The sequence below is a fragment of the Haemorhous mexicanus genome, chromosome 3, assembly GCF_027477595.1.
Source record: "Haemorhous mexicanus isolate bHaeMex1 chromosome 3, bHaeMex1.pri, whole genome shotgun sequence".
NCBI classification, from domain to species: Eukaryota; Metazoa; Chordata; class Aves; order Passeriformes; family Fringillidae; genus Haemorhous; species Haemorhous mexicanus.
In genome coordinates this window covers 104,110,781-104,134,784 of record NC_082343.1, presented here as the reverse complement: position 1 = coordinate 104,134,784, position 24,004 = coordinate 104,110,781, and the positions used below count along the sequence as shown (strand labels likewise).

The window sequence follows — 24,004 nt, the reverse complement described above, 5'->3', positions numbered from 1 at the left end:
ACAACTTACAGCTACAAACACTGTAATACCCAGTGGAATGAAGCAGGAACATCCATCAGTGTAAATCTGAATATTCCAAGACATGAGTTGCAGTTTGGCTCAGGACCTTTGCCTCCTGGGCTCTGCCCAGAGGGATCTCACTATGCACCCAGAACTGGGTGTCCAGTGCCCTGCTCTGTTACCTCTTTAGAACATCCTCCTTACTTACTTACTTGTACACACAGCTGTTCCAGCTCCATTCACTGCTGTTGGTTTATTCACTGAAGCAGAAAGTGATGAAGAGATGTGCCCTTGGTTTTCTTGATGAAATTTTTCCAGCAAAAGATCAATGTCACCCTCTGTCAAATGGAAGGGATAGTGGAATAAACATCCATGTTAATAAGAGCTGCATTTCATATTGATTTTGTTTTGTAGATCTTAAAAACTTTATATATATATTTGCTAGCTGTCCTGCCCTTGTCTTTTTGGCTGTTTTATACAGAAACCCTCTTGTTATTTTCTATTGCATCTCTTTTTACAGAGTATCACTAGTAAAATAAAAACCAGTCCAGAGAATGACCAACCCTCTCTGCAGACCAGCTAGTACATTTATGGAATGTGGTAGAAAACTAACCTTAAGGCCCTGATGCAACAATGACATGAAACTGGCTTAGTTTATGTTCAGACCATGGATCCATACTGTTCATTAATAAGGATTAAAAGGAAGTTGAGAAACATCTGATAAACATTTTTAAAACTCTAACATTTTTGAGAGACAGAAAGAAAAATAATTTCTAATACAGTCAAAAGAAAAACACGAGTCAATGCTGAAGCAAGCAAGGTATATTTTATTGAAGTACTGAATATCTGCAAACATACCCATTTCTATAGAGCAGGGGCCCTACTTAGAGATGAAAGCTATGCAGAGAGAACAATATGCCTCACCCAGGCATTAGTATTTTCTCAGCAGTTGAAAAGATGTTTGAGCATGTCTGCAGTGAACTCAGAAAGGCAGGGCCTGTCCTGTGCAGAGCAGTCCAGTGAATATGGGTGGCAACTATTTTTAGGATGCTCATTTACTTGTTCTGCTACACAACAGCTAAACAATAACAACTAAACAATAATGTTGCTAAACAACAGCAACTGCAGAGACCTCTATGACTCTCTGTGGTTTCTGCTTTTGAGAACCATACTTTGAAGACACTAAGATAAACAATACATAACTACAAGATGATTTAAGGAAAATGATATTCCCTTAAGTGACCACTCAAAATATCATGAAGCATTCAGAAGGGTTCTTGTGATCTATTTACCAACATGATATGGATGGCAAAGAAGACCGTGACATCCCATTAATCCTGAAAAATATGCTGCATTTGCCCTAGTTGTGATTTAACTTTCCACACAGCTTGATCTATCCCCAGATAATCCTGCCTGTTGTAATTCTCAGTACACTCACTTAAAAAATGATCCAATCTCTCTGCAATTTTCCTCTCTGTCCCAGGCATCACAATCAAGTTTAAAGTACGGTACATTGAAGGGGCAAATCCCACCTTTCATAAAATAGCTTTGGTCTATTCTGCTCCACATGCTTAGGGCAAAAGAATTTATACATTCATATGCATTTGGACTTATGTAATGTAAGGATGGATTTGCATAGCTAAGAATAACATGCTCAGCTGTTTGCTGGCCTATTTTTATGAAACCAATGCATTTTAGAAACTGATGCTTTTAGGAGGAATTTCAATTCAACTGTACTTTCACAACTTTGTCCTGCATTTTTCATGTATTTCTAATAGTGTCTTCCTTCTGGTAAGGAAATGAGCACAGGTGTTTTCCCAGACTTAGAAGTTTCAGGGATTTGGAAACAACTCTTTACAATCTGTTAGGTACCTGGGCAGAGTGTGCTAAAGAAGGACCCCAGAGTTTCCACCTTCCCTGTGACCAGCTGATAGTTAACTTCTTTTTGGTAGTCTGAAGGACTGAGCATACTCTCAGACAGAACTCTTGCCTGATACTTTCCTAAAAGACAAAAAAAAAAAAAAAAAAAAAAAAGAATTTTGCAAACTCTTCAAACTAAAGTTAAGAATGTTCTTCTAAGTCATAATAAAAATACTCTACAACTAAATGAATACCATTCATACAAAAATGGCAGAGATGAGTCTTTTATGTCTTTTTTGTCTCCAACACATATATTCACCATGTAAAATAGACACATCCAAAATAGATTCATATTTTACAATTCTTTGTATTTCATTCCCAGTTTGGAAAGTATTTGTTGATACAGGATATAAAAGGACCATATAATATTGAAAGGAATTGCCAATTATCTTACAATCACAATGAATCTTTGAATGGCCATTCAGATAATTTATTCAATCGTGAGCAGGTTGTTGAAGGCAATGACACTGAAAGACCATCTTTTAGAAGCTAAGGAAAGCTTCCCTGCAGTAATACCCCAGTTGCACAGAGCAGGAGAGCTTTATGCACTGTGTGTGCTGTAACTCACTATTACTAGTTTGCAGCCTTGTTGGCTGAGATGCTTTGGTGAGAAAATGGGCAATGCAGGCAGAAGGTGGTTTGCTGGGGAGAGACCCAACTGTGCAGGGTCAGCTTGGCTTCATCAAAGCCCATTCCTGGTTGGCCAAAGCTCTGCTTTGTGAGGCAACTTACTGGAACTCCAGCCAAAGGCCTCACAGCACTGAATAGCTCTGGTTTGCAAGGAGGTTCATCCTTGGGATATTACCTGTTATCACAATGCAGGAGTCAATGGCTCGGTTCCTACTGGCACATATGATCACCACATAGTTTGTCTTTATTAATTTTCCTTCCATGAGGAGCTTAAACATTTCTGAAAGCCCTTCTGCCAGGGAGTAGCTGCACTCAATGATATGGACACTGTCATTACAGGAGCTGGCTGCCAGCCCTGCCAGCCAGGGCAGCTGGGCTGAGGTCACCGGGGTGATCTGGCCGGGCACCTGGGGGAAGGGCTGGGGAACAGCCTGCTGGTACTGCCGGATTTCACACAGGTGGGACTCCCGCCAGGAGCGCATGAATATCTGCTCCAAATCCTCAATCAAAGGGACCTGGTCTGCAGCTGAAAAAAAAAAAAAAAAGAGGGGAGTATTATGAAACAATTAAACAAAAATGTTGAATTAAAAACTTTTTTAAACTATGCTTCAGATTCCTGCATGACTGTTGCCTTTAGCAGATGAAAAGCAAATTTTTCATTTTGAAATACCTTTGTGATACTCAGATAAAGTGGCCCTAATTTGAACCTGAGTACCAGTAATTAGAAATATTTAAGAGGCCGAGTGCTGCCTGTCTTAGCATAATTTTAAACCACATATTGTCTGCAAGAACAGTGAATTACAGCTCCTTTCATTTAATTTTCATTGCTGAAGTCCCAGATGCAGAAAATAAACTTTTTATGCTTATAACTCAATCTGTCTGGCCTTCAAAACATAGTCACTTCATTTTGTTGCATAACCATGAATGAAATAGTTTAATATCATATTATCAAAGACTCATATTTAGTACTGTCCTGCCCTAACATTCCCCTTCTCACTTGCCTGCATGTAATACATTCAAGGTGGTCTATCTGGATGCAGAGCAATCTTACCTAGTTGAACAAGGTAGTAGACAGTCAGTAACAGCTGCATTTCCTCAGAAATAGGCTGTATTGTGGATGCACCATATTGTTCATATGCTCTAGATAAAGACTGTGAATTTCTGTAACAGGTGTACAGCAAAGGACTCACTATCACATCATTAATGTTCCCACAGAGATATGGGAAGTTTCCATGACCTACAAAATAAATGTATGTACACACCACATTAATTTTGTCATTTTTCATTTGTGCATTAAAGAGTTTTAGTAGTCACCCTCGTGAAATGGATAGCGTTTAGGAGTGGGATATATCTTTACAGCTCTTGCAAAAAATAGAGGCCTTGTTTGGGATTGGGGGGTTTACCTTTAAAAATAACTGGTTTTGCTTTACAGATTTTCAGCAAGTTGTCAGGAACTGAGACTGGTTCTCCTGAGCCCACCATTGGAGAGGAGGCTGGTCCCACCAAAGCAGAATGTGGTAAAGATGACAGGCTTCCTCCATCTGAGATTTTAGACATATTATTACTGGAGTTAGGTCTGGTAATGATTTCCTCAAAGAGAAGTTATTCAGCATCATCTCATACCCACATTTGCTATCAGTATTAAGTGCTTTTTGTGGCTACATCAAACAGCTTATGATCTGCTACTACAACCCACACTATTATGCTCAGTGTCTTGGAGGACTAATTATGTCACTGCAACATTGGACAACACATATGCATCTAAAGATTTTGAAATGTTTATTTATGAACAGTCCAGGTAGGAATGCATAAATAGAGAGACCTATGTGATATTGTGTAGTTGTGATTACACATGTGGTTATGATTTGTGAGTTCTATGTGATATATTTACTTTCACTCCTTCTAAACAGTTTTTATTGCTATAAGAAGAAAGAAAAAAACAAGATTCAATGTTTGCTCAGGCATAATTTCTTTATGGTAATTTTAATATTAAAAAATAGTACATTAGAAGAAAACATTTTGGGGAAACTGGGTTTCTTTCACTGCATGGCACTCTTGTCTGTATCTAGACTATAAAATCCAAGTGCCATGAATGTTATGACAAATGATTGAAACAATGAACAGTACTGCTATCATGGACCTGAGTTATTATACTAATTATAATATTCCAAAGGCATTCTGGTGTCTAAAAATGGACCCAGGTATCTGTTGGTATTTGTTAATGACTAGGTGACTGGAAGCTAAGGACAGTTGGCTCAGAGCCTCAAAAATCAATGGAAATAAAGCAGCTAGGTGAGCACAGAGAAATTTCTCATATGAATCTGCTTCTGTCTTTAAAATAATGCCTCTTTCCCCCCATTATTTTCTGAATAATGAGACAATATCATTGCTTTGGGTATAGCTTACCATTTTTAATTCTGTTTGAAGTCTGTGGATTGAGCTGCAAGTTCCAAGTTTCAGTGGATGAGGGAGATTCTGGTGACCAACCTTTATGGCGCTTTTTTGGAGGCCCTGAATTTGTTAATGTGCCTAAATGTTTCAGAGAAATATTAGAACAAAATGTATACAGGTTTGTGCATGGTAATTCAATATGTTTTGATAGAATGGATGTATTCAATGAGTATGGTAATATAAAAGGTCAAGTCTATGAATATAATAATTTTGTGGTGGTTTATTTTACTTTGTTGTGTCCTGCTTAAATTTCTTGAAAATTTCTGGTGCAGAGAACTCCTAATTATCCAGATTTTCCTTATCTTATACCAATGCTTTCTCTCTACTAAGAGACATACTAAGAATCCTTAAAAGTATTAATATTTTGAAGTCAAGACTGTGGGCATTTTGCTCCTTTTATTTCTGAACACATGTCACAATGGTACATGTAACTTATTGAAAAATAATATTCCCAAGGGTTTCAGAGTAACATTAATAAACATCTGAGTTCTTTTCAACAATTTCCTCATTTACAAGATTTTTGCCACTTCTTGCTGATTCCATCTTGGGTTTTATGTTATTCCATATTAACTCCTATCAAACTACTTCTACACCTTCCTCCTACCAATGAATAGCTTCAATTTTTTTTTTCCTGTGAAAGCAATTTTCTCACAGTTTCTCTAAGAGATCTTGATGACTAACTTCTTTAATTTTCTTTCATCATTTTCTTGAGTCTCCTTGTGCACTCCTGCAAACTCCTAGAATGATGAGCTTCCACTAACATCAAGTATTTCCAATTATTGCGAGTCAATGGTCCTCCAGGAATTGCTCAGAAACTCACAGGATTGAGCTATTTCTGTTCCTGGACATGACTACACCGAGGTCATACCACTGCTTCACCCTGCCAAGGCTGTACCTCCTGGCAGAATAGTTAGTCCCACATAAAATGCAAGGCGACATAAGAATTTAATATAAAAAGTGTGTGTTTAATTTTGAGAAAATAGTTAAATTTTAATTATTAGAATTAAAGATACCGCCGAGGCCTTCAGATCTAGAAGACTGTTCTCTTGCAGACCCTCAGACACAGATTTCCAGTGACTTTGTGCCTTACACTTTTGCCACGCGAGGGCAGCCTTTGGCCATTTTGCTGCTCATCCTTTCACTTTATTTCCTGACATTGCCTGGGACAAAGTCACAAGATACTTAAAACAACACAAAGGATTTTTTATTTGACAATGCAGCGCTTTTTTGTGCAGATATGTTGATATGTGAAATTAATCCTTCTAAAATGAATTATCAATAATGTGCTGCTGCATGGAAAAAAGAGATTAAGAGCCTGAATGGGCAGAGGAGAATTTGTCTGTGATGCCAGCAGGGAAACTTGGGAAGACTTATCCTAAAATAGAGCTACAGTTCATCTCTAGCCATAGTGAAAACTAATTTTCTTCCTTAAACAAGCCAGTGACATAGTTTGTGACAGAAAACAATTAACAAAAATCATGATAATAATGCTACAGCGAGGACAGCTTATTGATATTGGAGCCAGTTGCCAAAGTCTGGCTCTCCATCTCAAGGTGAACTGCAACAGTTCAACAGAACTGCAATAGGAATGATCCTACGAGTGATTACTTATAAATATTTCTTAATTCCCTTCACAAAATCTGTTGGTGTTATCGATGCAAACTGACACATTTCTTAAGAACCTGGATTCAGAATCTGGTCTGTGTCTCTATTAAATTAATGAAGTGTAAATATGAAGAAAAACATCCAGCTAACATTATGAACAGTAACAAAACTGTGGCTGAAAACATCTAAAGAATTTTTTTTCCTGGAAATTAATACAGAAAATGGTATTGTGGTCAGAAAGGACTTGGAAGGGAATGGTAATTTCTATTCATTCAGGAAATTACAATCATAATATAATTTGTTCAATGCTTCTGTTATACACATAGAGTTTAGGGTTATTAAACAACAAATCCATACAGATACCTAACACTGAAGGTCTTGTCAGAGCAGACAGGTTATTTTTCATCAGCTGTTGTTTAGGTGATTCTTTGCCATTATAAACTGCTGAGCTGAATGCAGCTGTTGAAGGAATGTGATCTATGGCTGCAGCTGACAAGAAAAAAAAACCCAAAGTGTTCACATCAAACATTTCTGGGTCAAAATGCTCAGTTGATACAATAAACCAATCGTTTCATCATTTGCTTTAATAGAACCATTGGGATCTGCTCAAGAGTGAGTACAATGCTGAATGAAACAATCCACTTCTGATCTCCTACTCCCAATTAAGTGCATGAGCAAAATCTGATCTTCAATTAAATGCATATGTCAGAAGCTGTAGCTTCTCTGCATGACACTGGCTCTTACATAAAGTTTACTCAAGAGCCAGGCAAAAGATGTTTAAAATTCACTAAGCCTCCATCCCAATCCTTCTCTAAGATTTTTTGAACTAAGCTGCATAAAAAAACAAAACAAAACAAAACAAAACAAACAAACAAACAAACCCAAAAAAAAACCAACAAAAAACCATGGGAGGTGTTCTCAAGCCTAATATTTTTGTAATTAATGTAGCTTTTTTGTAACATCTGAGGAAAAAAAGGCAATCTGTTTTCACAAAGAGATTGGTGATTTTTCTGGAAGGGCGCCAGTATTCCAGATCATGACTATCTAACAGGCTTCTATCTCACACAGAGAATATAGAGAATATAACCACTACACATGTGCTTCAGCTCAGCTTTCCTAAGTAAAAACCCAGGAAAAACCTGTAATAGTCACAAGACACTAAAGAGCTGATTTCATTATGAAGAAGCTCAGAGAGATCACTCTAGCCTCTGTCATTTATCACTTTTCATTTATGTCAAGTAAATGGAAAAGTAAAGGTTGCAAAAAGAATTTTTAATACAAAGAAAGTTACAGATACTGACCATTAGTTTGTTTTTAATGTTAAAGTCACTTTTCTTAGCAGAAGAAAAAATTCACAAGCTTTTAAGCTGATGCCCATATACTGTCTGTTTTGAAAAGGATTCTGGTCATAGCATAAATAGACTGGATCAGACAAAAAAAGGTAAAATTACACTGGATCCTGTAACAGTTGTCATCTGTGACCAGACAAGTGACAGCTGGAAAAACACTTCAGAAATAAAGCCCTTTTAAAACATTCTAGTTTGCTTCAACTGTGAGCAAGCTGCAGAACACCTATTTACTATTTGCTAACCTTTTATACATAAACCTGATATGAGAACATGGACAGTGAGAAGCCTTCAAAGTATAATTGCTTTCTTTGTTTGTAATAGATCTCTAATTCTATTCAACTTTTTTTATTAGGCAATGTGCTTACTTGTTTGCCTTTGCTTCCACACAAGTACAAGTACCCAAATACACAAGCACAGAAGAGTTAAGTGGCAGTGGAACCCCAGTGTGTTTTCCTTCCAAGAGGTACCTGTTTGCTGAGTCCCAGCTGGAGCACTGGGATTTGCAGGTGGGAGAGGCTCACTGGAGGTGCTTCCTGAGAGGCCTGAGCTTTCTGGCAGCTGGAACAAGGTGCTTGAGCAGGTACTGGTTGAAGACTGCCGGCCTCTGAACTCTTAACAAAAAAAAAAAAAAAAGAACTTTCTTTATCTTTCTGAGAATTTCACACATGAATTGCTTAGAGGCTACAGCACTTGGAATGAAGGAACCAATGTCTTCAGACATGCCAGGCTCATATTAGGTCAGACAATGGCTTTTACAGCTGCTCCAGCAGTCACCTGGCTTTAGAGAGTCTCTCAAAGGATCTCTCTTAGGCTTTACACAGATGCCAGACCCTGTGACAGTTAAGCTTGGATGATGAAAACCAGAGCTCGAGGAAGACAGCTTCATTATCTTACCTGCCCCTTTCCAGCAGATTACAGATCCTTTGGTCAGAGCTCCCTGTGCATTCCTGACCAGATAATACTTTAAGTGTTTCTGTTTCTTGGGCTGAGTGGTCAGTTTAAGATTAATGTGATTTGAGAATTCTGTAAAGTAGCAGAAACCCTTCTTGCCACAGCCAACACAATTGCCAGAGAAGCCTGATAAAATAAACAATACACATAATCCAATGAGATAGGTGGGCCACTATTAATAACATTCAAATATGACTCTTTCCAGAGGAAAGGCTGTATTTAGGTTTGGTTGGTTTTTTTTTTCACAGAGTGAAATTTTTATTACCGTTTTCCTCAAAAAAAGTATTTGCACTTTGTACAGAAACTGTATTGTACTTCAGATAACAGACTGCAGAAACACAGCCCCACATTTAAAACACAAATAAAATGGGCCATATTTTTCATTTTCTCCCATAGAAAAATATCACAATTCCTTTTATTACCTACCTGTGAAGAGTTTCTGACTGAAGAGCACTGAGTCAATTGCTTAACCCCAGCCCTATTCAGCACCACAGCATGTACATGCTTCACTTCTCTTTCAGTTTTCACTGACATCATTCAATTTCATGAATTTCACTTCACTCAATTCAATGAAACATGTAATTAAGTCTTAAGAAATTAAGTATATTTAACCTACTATATTTAGATAGACCTAAACATATTAAAGTACCAAGTTCCTACTACAGACACTTTAAGAGAAGAGAAAATTCTAAAGCTTTCCTGGGCTATTAATTTAAAATAGCTTTGTCAAATTATGGCTGGACTGTGTCAGCACTTCACAGCAGTTGAAACTATTTATGATTACAGGAACAAAGTGTCTGCAACTTTATAGACACAACAGAGACACAGTCCTTCCCAGTAAAGCTTTTTGTACTCAGGCTTGATGGGGCATTTCCAGGGATACTGCCATTTCCTCTCATTCTGGGATACACAGCCTGGGCCTCAGCAAGGGGCTCATGTGCTGATGTCATTAGCATCGTAAATAAAGGGCACTGCTCACACAGCTGCCTTAAGATTCTTCTTTCTTTTGTCCATTTTACAAAGTATTTCTTAAGACATTTTCATCTTCATCAGGCTAATGCAACTATCTGAAAATACTTCTTATTATTATTATCATCCTATACTGAGCAATTAAAAGATAATCTTCCCCATAGAAATTTTCTCTGTTCCCTACACATGACCTGAAGTATGACCTTTTCTTTAATTTTATTCATATGTAAGGTACATTTTTTTGTGTAATAACAGGAATTGAAATGAAAAGGGTGTATTCAGTGAATTGAAACATGATAAAAATAAAGGAAATGTATTACACACTAGGTGGACAATAACATTGAAGAGAAAAAACTGGAAAAAAGGATCAATAATATGATAAATTAAATTAAGAGATATGTATAAAATTTATTATTTCCATCACATATCTCAAACAAATTAAATTTACAAACTAATGGTCAATGCTTTTTGTCTTTCTGTAAAGTATAAGCACTGAAACATAATTCTCTGTAAACACCTGTTGCTGGGTTTTCAACCTGAGCACTTTCATTAGTTTTCAAAAGGTTCAGAAGAATTTGTTAAAAACTAAAGTTGATGTGGAGATTGGTCTGGTATCCATGGGAACAAGTGGCTAACAACCATTGAAAGCTGCCTATTATCTCTCTGATCCTAGTCAGTAGGATGATAAAAGTCATTGTGACTCATAAAATCAGGACAAGTCATGACTCTGCAGAATCCTCTGTGTTGTATCAGTCAGCACAAAAGCATCTGTCTAACATCACAGAGCCCTGAGTAGCTGCAATAAAAGCAACAACAAAAGGAAACAAAATTAGAACGGATGTGGCAAAAGCTGTAGAGTTGCCATGCATTTTATGCCGATTAAGAAATCATCAGAAATGCTTTTGCTGGCAAATGAAAACTTCCCATCTATTTGGCAGCACACAGAGCATCAACAGAAGCAGCACTGCAATTTTTGCCTGGTTGCCACCTACAAGACCATGCATGTTTTCAAATTTACTCTTTGTTTTTTTCCAAAAGTACACTTTTTAGGTTTTATCATTTTGCTGGGAATGTCAACAAAGCAACTTGACAAAGCCATATGTTGAAGTATTTGTTCAATCCAAGTTGGACAGCAGACACAAAATCTTGTCATTTGGACTTCAGATTTTCAGATCACCTCTGTAAATTACATCTGCCCAAATCAGATTTAGCAATAATTTTTACCTGAAAAAAACCTTTTGCCCTTATCATCTATTCTTAACTCTGCAGCGTCTACTGGAAAATTAGTTTACACTCTGTATAGCATAAGGTGAGGCTAGCAAGGATTAAACAGATCTAAATTGTCCATTTGTTTTGAAAAGCCCTTGGAGGACATTTTATAAGTTTCTTTTTTAATTTTCCTTTAAGTTAAATTATCATCTTCCACGTCCAGTTTCTCCAGCCCCTCTGAGTGTGACTCAGTCCTTTCTTGCAAGCTCCTGCCAACATCCTTTTCCATCCATTTCCTCTGACTGACACTCTTTGGTGACAGCTACTGCTTCATTAATGCAGCTCAGCCCTGAAATCACAGATAGAACACAGCATGCTCTTATAGTTCCAGTGCAATAAAATGCTGTTCAGTCATTTCTCATTGCAGGGCTCTGCCACCCTTGCTCAGAGCATTTTATGTGGCAGATTGAGTAACACTGAGAACCCAAACATTTCATCATCCTCCTCTGAATGCCCTGTTCATGCCATGGCCCAAGGCAGCAGCTGACAGAGGGGACAGCTTGTTTCATAAACAAGCTGCATTAAATATTCTTCCATACATTATAGAGAGCACAAAGGTCAGGGGACTTGGGTCAGCCATAAGGTGACCCAATATATCTATGTCATGGGATTGATTTCACAAGAGAATTAGAAATCAATGCCTGGAGTTTAGGGGCTAAAAGCCTTTCACCTTTCGGTCACTGGTTCATACTGAGCTCAGCTCAGTTGTGACTAAAGGCTGTTCCCCTCTGAAGTTTGTTTAATCAGAAGGTGTTTGATTGCATCTGTGATTTGTCATATGCATTTGCTTGAATTTGCTCACATCACAATAATCAATTGTCCATAATTTAAAAAGCTCTTCCACAGCAGGGACCTTGTGCTCTAAAGAAGGACCTTGCACCAAAAGGTTATGAAATCTGACCTACCTTCTCACTGATAAAATGGTTCCTTTGGATCAACAGTGAGCTTGTGTAGGGATAAAGAGAGGAGTTCAGAATGCAAGGACATCCACTTGATATTTCATAGTCAAATCTTTCATAAAGTAGCTGGATATTTTCTTCTTGTTTTTGTTTTAAATGAATAACAGGTTTTTAATTAACATTAATATTTTGGTGGAAAGTTTGCAGCTTGCTTGAACAAAGAATGATTGTATTTTCAACTTTTCACCACAAGTATTTCTTTTTTTTAGTTCTACTCACAGAAAAAGGCACTCAAACACTGACAATGCTCCATGGTTTTCCCACCTACTCAGTACCACTCCATTTGAAAACTGAAGTCCTAAGTTTAAAAAACGGATAAAATCAATATGGTCCAGGCGGAGAGCTCCATTGTATGGAAACTCAGTACTGCTACAAAAGCCCAACAGATTGTTACATATTTACAAGAAGCAGCCACAGTATTTTATGCTACAATGTTTTCATCTTACATACGGCTTACAATGCAAGCAAATTAATCTTTTCCTCTGTCATTCTGACCTTAGGGACCCACTGGAAAAAAAAAAAAGGATTTCTTGTTCCCTGATAGGAAAGTAGGCAGCTGTTTGGTCTTTTGGGAAATGGTGGGTGAATAGTTGCTTTGTTTATCATGAGAGACATCCCTGAATAACAAGAATTAGGAAAAAAAAAGGGAAAAAAAAAAAAAAACAAGAAGCGAAAAAAATTCCTTTGGGGGTGATACATGTTTGCTGCTTTAATTAGGAAATAATAAATATCTCACTATCACAGATCACTTCCTCCATCTAAGCATTCCTTTGGACTGTATAAACCCCAGAAACAGCCTCCTAAAGGCATAAACCTGTATCTGTTTTGCAAAGCAGTTAAACCAGTGATCTAACATGATTAACAGAATCAGATGAGGAACATGCCTGGAGATATTTTCCTTATCAAAAATATAGTCTTTTCCAGAAACTGCTGAGGCTTTCTTCCTATGGAATACATCAGTTGTAAAAACTAAAAAACAAAACAACCTCCAACAGAAATGACTTTCAAATCACAAGCACAGCTGCCTGGATGGTGGGACAATTTGGCAGCATTATCAATAAAATGGTACACGCCTCAGAGGAATATCAACAGCCCCAAATGGGAACAAGATCTGAAGTCAAAATCTGGCCCTGAAACTACTGAGACATTTCCTGCTTTCTTCTGGTCTTTTTGTACAATCCACAGGCAGCTTCACAAACACATGCAGCAGACCTAAGAAACCAGGAAACTATTGGGTAACTCATTGGTGTCTTCTCTCATTAAATAAACTCTTTTGAAAAAAGTCAATAGTATTGAGGAACAGCTTCCTTACAAAAATACAGTATATTAAGAGGAAAAACATGAAAAAAAAAAAAAAACAGTGAGGCTGAAGAGTTGCAAATCCTGTGTCCGTATCACCAACAAGCCTTACTAAAAGTGTGGGATATATACTCTGACTCATGGCAGCTAATTTCAATTCAGAATGAATCCAATTCAATTTCCCTCTAAACTTACAAAGGCTTGAAGGGACAACTTTCCATGCTGTTTCAAAAGGCCAACGTGTTTGACAGAACTCAGAATACCAAAAATAAGGCTTCTATGCTGTCTTGAAAAGCAAGACACTAAATCGTTTCCCTCCTTCATATGGCATGTTTTCACTTTAAATCTACTGCCAGACAGAGATCACTGTGCTACATTAAGAGATTATTTAGAGCAATGATGGTTCTAGTTTTTATCCCACTATGTGTTCAAAACCATGAGACCACTCATGTCTGCTTCTAATTTTACTTCCCCTGATTTGACTTGCACTGGGATATGAAAACCTGAATCAAACAATCATTTCTATCCACAGTATGACCTACTGTACAAATGGTATACTATCCTCATGTTAGTATGATATTATTTTTGAATAATTTATGTATTATCATACATAATTTTTTCATTAGATTAAGGACCAGGAACATTATTTTATCTCCACGTTCCAGATGAAGACTTCAGATCTTAAAGCAGGTAAGCTCTTTTGTATTTGAGCTTGTTGTAGAACACATAAAAGTCATACTATAGAGTTACTAGAATTTTCTGCAAAAGTGTATGGTTAACTGGGGTTTAAGTGTATAACAACAGTCAAAAATAAGCATTTAAATGGTTTCAGGAAACTAAAATGTATTAAAAAAGCAAACTGAGGATGCAAGTAGCATAAAACCCTCCCAATTATGTTCCTGTTGCCTTTTTCCGTTCTTGTTTAGCAGGCAATTAACAAATACACTACTTCCTCTCTGCTAACAGCCTAAGGAGCTTAAGCTGTTAATAGTGCTAGCACTGAATGACTTGAGTGGTACAACATTCCTGTCTTTATCTTTAAAATGACAACACGTGGGTGATTTACAACCCTCCTAATTCTTTTACAATCACTGGTCAAATGCACTGTGACCAATCCAACTCTACAACATCACATAGGAAAAGAAATTACTGTACATAGGATCACATTATGCACCTTCACACTCCATTGTCAACCCAAATGCCTTGAAGAGTTGCTCAAACTGAGATAACAATTGAGTTCATGTCATATCCCTCAGTGTTTGTTAAAGAAACCTCTTAAAATTCTGGGGAAATGTTTCCCTTTTGCTTTTCAAAGCTCAGACTGGTGCACAAATATATGATGCATCATTTTTTTTGTGAACCCTGAAAACAATATACACCCATCTGAGAGTGTCTGATTGCAAAATGAGTTCCCCCTCCAATTATGCACCACCTTTCCCAATATAAAAAATATTCAATTTTAATAACATTAATATTCATTTCAGTAATTCACATGATTGCAGATTTTCCCTATTTGGCTTGATTTGGACGAAGTTAATGGCAATCAGAAAGACTATAATAAAAATAGATAGAAGGAGCTATTTTTATGTCAGAAGTTAAACTTTTAAGTAGATTAAACACATTAAATTGAAGCATCCTACTAAGAGTATTTTTCAAACACAGTTGAAACTGATTGCACATATGGGAAAAATTTCAACTTATAATCACTCATATTTATTTATATTATGATGACAGCAAGAAGTCATTGGTTAGGAACAGAACCCAGGCTATTGTTCAAACACAGTGGAGAATATTATCCCTATCTCGAAGAGGTAAATTGAAATGGTCATTATTTTTTGTGGTCTAAACTATCATTAAACTGTTTATATGTATATAAGAGCCTGAAATTTCCACTTGACAGGCCTACAGTATGTACACATCCATATCTGGACAGCTACAACAGACACAGGCAGCAGTTCAACCAGTCCAGCTGTGCAGTTCCAGCAACTAGGACATGCACCAGTCAAATAATGACTTTAGCCTTGGACTGATGGACAGAAGGTGATGAAGCATCTCTAATGAAGTGGCTCACTCTGTATCTTTCCAAAGCAAACACAGCCAGCTCTGACTTGTTATCTTCTTGTGCATGACCTGTGAGAATTACTGCAGATGTGGAACAGAAATAAGATCTGCTGAACCCAAAAAACCAGTTAGCTATTAACTGAAACCACAGAAGAATCCAGTTACTGCAGTCAGACACTTACCCAGCAGGGCATTGCGCCCGTTGTCATCTGGCAGGAATCTTTTATCCACAGCACACACTAACAGGTGATCAGGTAAATTTGGGGACTTTGCACCAACAAGTAAAAATCCGGATGGCACCTCAATATGTTCATTAGAAATTGAAACCAGTCTCAAATCTTTACCAGCCTGGCAGAAACCTAGAAAAAAATCAATTCAACTTGTTTTAAGTTGACAAGATGTTTTTGTTTCCTGCTCACAGTTGTCTTTGTTAAAGGAATTCCTATATTTTCAATGAAAGCCAAAGTCTTACCCTCTAAGATCAAGGGTATTGTAAATCAACGACAACTCCGACGTTGGCGAGGGAGAGAGAATGATGATCTGACTCCATCATCAGAAGGTTAATGAATTACTTTATTATACTGTGTATATTTAATCTAAACTGAATCTGCCAAGCACTCACTCTTGCTCACAACTGCACACATCTCTGATTCTCTCGTGACTGTTCTGTGACAGTCACACACACACACACACTTCTTGGCCTTGATAGGCCAAGGGAACAAAATAACCTTAGTTATGGGTAAACAATCTCCATATTGCATTCTACTTTAGCACAACACAGGCACAGCAAGCGAGATAAGAATTGTGGTTTTCTTCTCTGCTTGTCTCACAAGAGACATGCCCTTCTTCTCTCTGTTCAGAGGGCATGTGAATACCACACAAGGGCACACTAAAAGAGTATTTTCTTCCCCTCATTTTGGTCAGCCATAAACAAACACAAAATTGAAAATTTCTCTTGCTGGTACTTTGTAACCTATGTATTTATGGGACTCATCACTTTCATCATAACTTAGGTCAGACATTCTATTTTGAGAAAATAGTTCTCAAAATCTTGTGAACTTCACCAGCTTTTCCTGGGTTTTCAAATACTTTTTACACTTAATCCACTTTAAACAGGAAAGAGTGGTGATAAAGCAATAAGAATTATCACACTCATTTTAACAAATGCTATGCCTGCAAACTCGACAATTTAAAGGCAATGTTGCCTAAGAGAACAGAAGATCTGTCCTTGTGCCAGGTATTCCTACACAAATGCTTATTTGACACTGAACAAAGACCCTGTCAAATAGAAGAGCAACTGAGAGCCATCCAGCTTTATCTGGCAGGTAATGAACACTGACATTTTTAGGATTTTTATATCATATAGATTATCTCATTCTGACAAATTATAGGGGAAAGAGCCCAAATTCTACCCTTTTCAGTAGGGCAAATGCTTCTGACAGCACGGTTTGTACTCTTACCATCAGTAGTGCAACATCCTTCTGGGGGAGGCTTCACCTGGTAAGAAACAGGAGGACTACTTGATTCTGAGCCTTCTTCTTCCTCCTCTTCTTCTTCTTCTTCCTCATTATCTGCTCTGCTGCCTGCTGCAAATCATCATAGCATAAATTACTTGGACACCAGAAAAATGCTGGCAAAAAAACAGTGAGTGAACAGGGTGACCCAGTTACAGAAAGTACTACAGCAAACTGGATTCTCTTCTCTAGACAATGACTTTACTGTTGCCAGTTCTTGATAGTTGTTATTCCTTAAAGCTCCAACTTCCAGTCATGCTTATGATAGAATGTCTTTCACCAAGAAAATAAAGATGTTAGCTCCTGTGCCAAAGAAGTTCAAAAACATGACTCAACTGCACCTGAGAAAGTAAAACACCTTAAAGTACTAATAAAAAGTAGCCTCAACTTATTAATTTTTAAATCACATTATTTTAAGATAAGTGCACAATTTTTAGGGGACTAGCTTCTTATGCTTGATCTCTTGCTGATCATAACAGTGTAACTGTATCCTTTGTTTATAATACTAACGGCCAATAAAACCCGAAGTCATTATTTCTTGGCACTTCAGAATGTCCTGGCTGCAGTCCAAGTACAGAATTTATTAATTAGGCATTGACCATGTCCTTGGTTTTGTACAGGACAGTGAAAAAACAGTTCCTGCTAGAAACCAGTTTCACCACAGATGATGCCACAACAAGAACACCTAATTCTCAGCCCGTCTGTCTCCTACCAGAATCCAGAGCTCCAAGTAAGGCACCAACACTCCCTGTACAGTGTCAAGGAAAGGCAGATGCTCAGGAGGATGATTCACACCAGCCTGTGCTTGGACTGTGCTAGTCCAGGAGGCACTACTGAATGCTGGAGAAGAATACATGATGTAAGCTTCAATATTTAGAATGTGTTAGGTATTTTTAAAGGGCTTAATTGCTGTGTGTTTCACCCCTTCAACTAGAGACTGCCTCTTTCCTTCTCTCTTCCCAAAGGACAATGTTTTTTTCATGAAGGATTCAACAGCTCCAGCAAAACTGACCATACTGACCAATGGCTCCATCCCCTCTTCTGGCTCAGACACGCTCTGGCAAACAGGATAAATGTTGCAAGCAGAGGAGAGCAATTAACTGGAGAATGGGGAAAACACTTCCACAGACAGGACTGAGAAACATTTTACATACAAGTGAGACAGTGCAAAAGTACTAAGTCAACCCAGTGGGGTTTGTGTCTTAGGTTTGTAGGCTTCTAGGGGTCTGTAGGGAAATGCCTGCAGCAAATACATCAACAGCTTCCACTGGCAAAATTGAGTCAGGAAGGGCTGCAGGTACTTGAGGACCAGCAAGAAGCTGAATAGCTGCTTGTACTTGGGCAAGTAAAAGAGCAGTTAGGCACTGAAATTACACTGTTGATCCAGGTTTTAGTCTTGAAACAGAAAAATAGTGAAGCAGGGCAGTCATCCTCCAAAGCCCAGTATCAACTGGACATACTCTCTTTGCTTCAACTGACTTCAGATCAGGTACTCAGAATCCCATAGGATATCATCAAGGATTTCTCTTTTCTTTCCTACGGCCCTCCTCAGAATATCCTTTTATTTTATTGACAAATTATTGCACAATCATCGAGACAACTACTATAGGATAAAAGAGAGCTAAAGAGGAGAAAGTAAATCTGGAGTCTAAAGATTTATCTGTCAAGATAAATTAAGATTTACAGTCCAATCTAGAAGAGGATTGGAAGGGTACATTTACTTTTAAACTTTAAACATGAAGCTTCAGTCCTGGTGCACACAGCTAAGAACTAAACACAAGTATTTTAAGGGCATGGTTTAAAGACAAAAATGCAGCAATTGAATGAAGGGAAAAGTGAAACTCTTCATCTATGCTACTTAAGTAAAGGGTAAGTTATGTGTTCCAACATAACCTTGACTAATATCCAAATGCAACACAAAAGGGCTGACTCTGTCTCTCCACTCCTTCCCCTTGCTCCTATACAAGAAATTTCTTTCCTTCTTTCCTTCTTTCCTTCCTTCTTTCTTTCCTTCCTTCCTTCCTTCCGCATTTAATGGAGCCTTTGCTGAGCCATCCCAGCTTGCTAACCAGCAAAAAATCCAACTAAGGAAAAAAAGGTGACCAATTTCCTCTTTTCTTTCTGCTGAGTTTATGTATTAAATTAACAGAATGGAACATTCAAAGGATGGCAAAATTCATGAAAAGGGAGAAAATGGGAATGTATGGATAGATGAAGAGAACAGAACAGGATATGTTTGATTTCCTTTTTGGACAGAGGTAAACTGTGAGGTTTGTTCAACTATTGTAGGTGATTTAAGAAAGAAATGGAAAATGGAAGTGGAGACTAAGAAATAAGAGACCTACAGCATTTTCAGTTCAAAAGTGGAAAGAGTAAAAGAGAAAGCACTCAAGCATGAGCTGCTGCCACCTGTAAAGGGTTTCATTAGCATTGCACAAGCCCCCTAGGATGTCTCTCTGATTCAGGTGCCTCCTGGCCCTCAGAACATAGGGATTCATGTAGCTAGAAGTGGAAGATTCAATTTCTGACAAGGCTGCAGTATGTAAGAGCAGCTTGAAGACCTCTTCCACCTGAGGAACATCCTAGGAGGCACTCTATTATAGGTCACTTCAGAGTTCCCCTCGTCTGAAACTTTCATGAAAGGAATGCTCTCTGCCAGGCTGTTATGAGACTTTTAATTACACTTCAATCCTGTTTCCATTAACTACAACAAACACAGAATCGGCCCCTCAAGGTTTGCAAAGTTCTTTGAAAGTCTTGAAAGAAAGAAACTACAGAAGTGTGAAATTGCACTTTTGTTCCTGAACAATGCATCTGCTCCTGTGCTATCTTTCCCAACTGATGTCATAATCAATTTTGTGACATCACAGCTACCATGGAAGTTTATTAAATTCTTAAGGAAGGGTTTGATAGAAGGTTCACTTTGTGCAGGGAATAAACACCAAATATATTTAAACAATTAATGTATATTCATTATTTTGTCCTATATTAGTAAAAAAAGGAAGAAAAGAGGAAATGACTAATGATATGTAAACAATTTTTTTTTTCAAGAAATACTCACAGCTGTCACTGTGAGGCAATAGCAAAGACTTTATTCTGTGCAAAATACTTTTATCTGTTACTACTCCTTGGCCTGATTTTGTGTGTGTGTGTGTGTTACTGTGGACCTTTATGCATTTCTCACTGTAACAGCAGCAAACTATGACAGGGAAAGTAGGTGTAGACAAAAGACATGAAACTCCACCCTCTTGACAGAAATGACTAAATAATCAAATTATTAAACAAAACCTTACACCACCCTGCCAATGTTATGCACACACCAGTAAACTCACTGTAAACCATGAGACCACTACAAGTAACACCAAACTGCATCATGAGTTTATCAGATCCACACAGTTCCTTTAAACTACACTACTAAGAAAGGCTTCTGTAAATACACACACAAATTCAGTGAGAAATGCTATTCGTTAAATATCAACTTCTGCAGGGTTTGTGAGAGTACACATCCTAAATTTTACCTTTGCAACCACATAATAACTACAAATGTTATGCCTGAAGTAATTATAAACCCTCTGAAAAGCTAAAAAATATTTCTGTTGTATTTATGCACACTGAAAATCAGTCTTAGAATACATGTTTTACAAATCTATTATGGGTTTTCTACCATTTACGGTGTGACTTTAAACAGTATATAATAAATTATAGGATAACAGATTTATGTTCCAATTCTCCAAAGACTTCTCACATATGTAATGGAACAATTCCTAGAACTTCAATTTATGTGTGTCGATGAATCTGAGCAAGTGGCTTAATTTTGTCAAAATAAAAGACAGTGTGTTTTCTATTTTAATCCATTTCTAATACATATATATATGCAGACCATAAAAAATCCAAATAAAAACTTATGTTTATCCATATTATGATTTAAAATGTCTATGCTGAGCCATGGCTGAGCAAATAGCAGAACTGCCTCTGACAGAAATAGAAATTCCAATTTTTCCTACCTTCCAGCGATGATAGTTGCTGTTCAGCTTCCAAATACAACTGAGAAAAGATCGGTCTGGGAACTAAGTTGTTTGAGCGGAGAGAGGCCTCGATAGAATTATGCAACACTTCTTCAAACCGTGTTGTCTTGAGCTGACCAGCATAAGAATTTCCCATCTTCTCCAAAAACAAACAAAACAAAACAAAACAAAAAGGCAAAAGAGACAGGAAGAGAAAAAAAAAAATTAAAAGAAAGAAAGAAAGGTATTACAATTTAAGTATTCACTCAGAATTCAATCACTGCATGCTGGTGCCAAGCTCAACATTTCTCATGAAAGAGAAATGCTTCATTGTCCACAAAGAAAGGCAAAGAACACTGACTGCAGCAGTCACTGAGCAGATCCTGCTGGTAAATTACAGGAAGTTATCTAAAAGTAACAGCTTTCTCTAATTCAGCAGAAAAGCAGCAAGTTTTGGCACCTTCTTGAAAAAGTGACTAGAAATCTGATTCAAGTAATTCCCTGATTTTAGCAATTGAGGAGAGGTACTTTCAAAAGTCATCAATCTATTATTAAACAGCCTTCCTATTTTAAGCGATTTGAGCAGAAGAAATGATCTGGGCAACAGCACAGTTTTTTGTACTTATCTTTGCATGGCCCACCATGGCTGAACCTGGCTAAAGCAGTTCAACATATCTTTCAGAGGTGCTGTCTCATAAATAATGTAACATTGCTGTAACCCAGAGATGGTGAAATATAACTTTTACTTTTCACCCTAAAGAGTATTTTTCCTTGTAAAAAACAGCTTTTTTTTTTTTTTAATGAAACAGTATCCATCTACATACATTGATATTGCATTCACTTATTTATTAGGACTTTACTTTTAGTGAATCCATGCAATCTATTCAATCTGTCACTGAGCAGCCAGTCTATTCCAGCTGAATATTCCATGGACTTAACTGACACCTACTTTCCACAGGGAACACAAAGAACTGGTGCAACCAAAAGCCATGTCAGCTTTCTTTCCCTATTACAAAGTAGCTCTTGCCCTGGGCCCCATGTCTCTTCCCTCCTCAAGTAACTGTGAATAGAAAGCATGAAACGCTTCCTGTTTGTGGCAGTAATTCCTAAACACTGAACAGCCTCTCCTCAGCCCTGGCTGCTGCTTGGGAAACTCCCCTGTTGGGAAGCATCCCGCAGGAACCAGTCAAGCAAAAGGAAAACCACTGTGAAACCACATACTGCTTGTCATGGGAAAAGGGGTTTGAAGGGAACAACATACAAACTTGTTGATTTGGATATCATTTTATGACTTTGTAAAGCACATTTTACATATATAATCATATTTTAGTGTACTTGTTTATATCATGTTAATACTGCATAGAGAGTATAGCTAGTACTACATGATATACCATTGCTATAAAAGATATACACAATATTAACAGAACCATAATGAGAACAATAAAACAATGGAGGCAGTATTGAAGAAAATAATTTAGATTAAAAGAAGGCACTATCAACAAAATATTCATGTATATACACAAAATCAGAGGAGTTGCACTGAATAGTACTGATGTATCCATTTGGTAAGGGGTAAACAGGAAGCTGCACAGCCTATTTGGGATGTTCCCTGCTAATATGGAAATCAGGCTACATCTCCTCCAACACAGAAAGCTGATCACAGTTCCCATCCCACACTGATAGAAACCCTCTGGCTCCTTTTGAGTACTGCTTCCCCCTACACCAAAGGCAGCTGAAGACAATGAGAAAAGCCTGACATCAGTAATGTCCTTAACAAGCTTTATCAAAGGCATTTTCAGGAAACCCCAGGTCAGCTCTGAAATGAGTTATATTCAATGCTTAATGCTTGCTCAGGATTTAGAGCCCATGAGTGGTCAGAAGAGAAACCCTGCATTTAATCCTGAGGATGGCAGAAAACATCATCTTATCAATGTGATGTTACAGATAAGGAATCAGTTAGGATTATATTATTTGTGAAAGAGGCAGGTTTTGGAATCCTTTGGAACACAAGCATGTTTGTTTGCCTATTAGGCACCTAATTTAATTTTGCGAATGGCTTTAATTTTGTGAATGGTAAAAAGAAACAAAAATGTGCTTTCTGGATTTGTAAAATCTTATGTGTTTGTGTGATCTTTAAATCAGTGTAAACACAATCATAAACACAGCAACCTGTTTTGGAAGATGTGATAAATATTTTTTAGCCATTTTTCATCATCAAACACACACCACTGGAACCAGAAAACAGGCATTGCAGGAGCTTTTTTGCCAGCACCAGTCTCTGCTGTTCAGAGCCCCACTGACTCTCAACTGCAAGAGAAATTACTTCTCCAAAGCAAGCAAGAGAGAAACCATTTCCCACTAACTATATGACAGTTGTCATCCCCTCTTTTCTTTAGAGCTGCTCAGACTGTGGCATCTGAATTGCCAATTGCTGACCCCATGGCATCAGGAAGCAAAAACTGAGTCCTATGTCCCTGCTTCAATGACCTCAGCACTCCCAGCCCTGATTTATGTTTCTCTTGGATACAACTGGGTGCCACAGGCTAAATTTGCAAATGCTTGTGAAAGTCCAAGCCATGCACATAGACGGTGACCAGATCTACTAAAAAAATCCCCATAAACTGACACAGAAGGATGGCCCTCGACCCCAACTACTGATAAATCAAAGGGCATCTCCCTATCACATGGTCAGTTTCCATGGAGAGCATGCAGAGGAAAATACTTGCCAATATAACAAGGTGGGGGGGGGGAAGGCAAAGAGCTGGACCTGGAAGAGCCTCATAAAAGCATGATAAAAAGACAAAAAACACTCTGAGCTACTAGGGACCCTAAGAAAAAATTGCAGATACAAATGAAGCAGGTCAGGACAATGCCTTAGAAACCCGTGGATAATGCTGGCAAAGAGAGATTCTAAGTCCAGGCATCTGAAAATGTGAGCAAAAGTTTGTTAGTCACTTAAAGGAGCATCTCAAATTCCAAATAAAGAACTATCAGCATTTCAGTGGTAAACAGGGTCTATGTAA

General features: G+C 37.7%; 1 protein-coding gene across 3 annotated transcripts in view; it reads right to left on the bottom strand.

The window, feature by feature from the left end:
* Nucleotides 1-24,004, bottom strand: part of GREB1 (growth regulating estrogen receptor binding 1) — an 87,844-nt gene that overhangs the window by 34,866 nt on the left and 28,974 nt on the right. For 2 of the 3 annotated variants that reach the window (XR_009485969.1, XM_059842888.1), the window contains exons 2-13: nt 20,982-21,138; nt 16,924-17,049; nt 15,646-15,822; nt 8,850-9,032; nt 8,423-8,566; nt 6,970-7,095; nt 4,957-5,079; nt 3,954-4,091; nt 3,602-3,787; nt 2,726-3,076; nt 1,873-2,001; nt 213-338 (exon numbers count right to left, since the gene is read on the bottom strand). Coding sequence is in view for 2 of the 3 variants with exons in the window: in XM_059842888.1 (XP_059698871.1) it covers nt 213-338; nt 1,873-2,001; nt 2,726-3,076; nt 3,602-3,787; nt 3,954-4,091; nt 4,957-5,079; nt 6,970-7,095; nt 8,423-8,566; nt 8,850-9,032; nt 15,646-15,822; nt 16,924-17,049; nt 20,982-21,138 (1,966 nt within the window). In the remaining variant the exon portion in view is untranslated. The remainder of the gene's footprint in view (nt 1-212; nt 339-1,872; nt 2,002-2,725; nt 3,077-3,601; nt 3,788-3,953; nt 4,092-4,956; nt 5,080-6,969; nt 7,096-8,422; nt 8,567-8,849; nt 9,033-15,645; nt 15,823-16,923; nt 17,050-20,981; nt 21,139-24,004) is intronic. The other variant, XM_059842889.1, reaches the window with a different exon arrangement.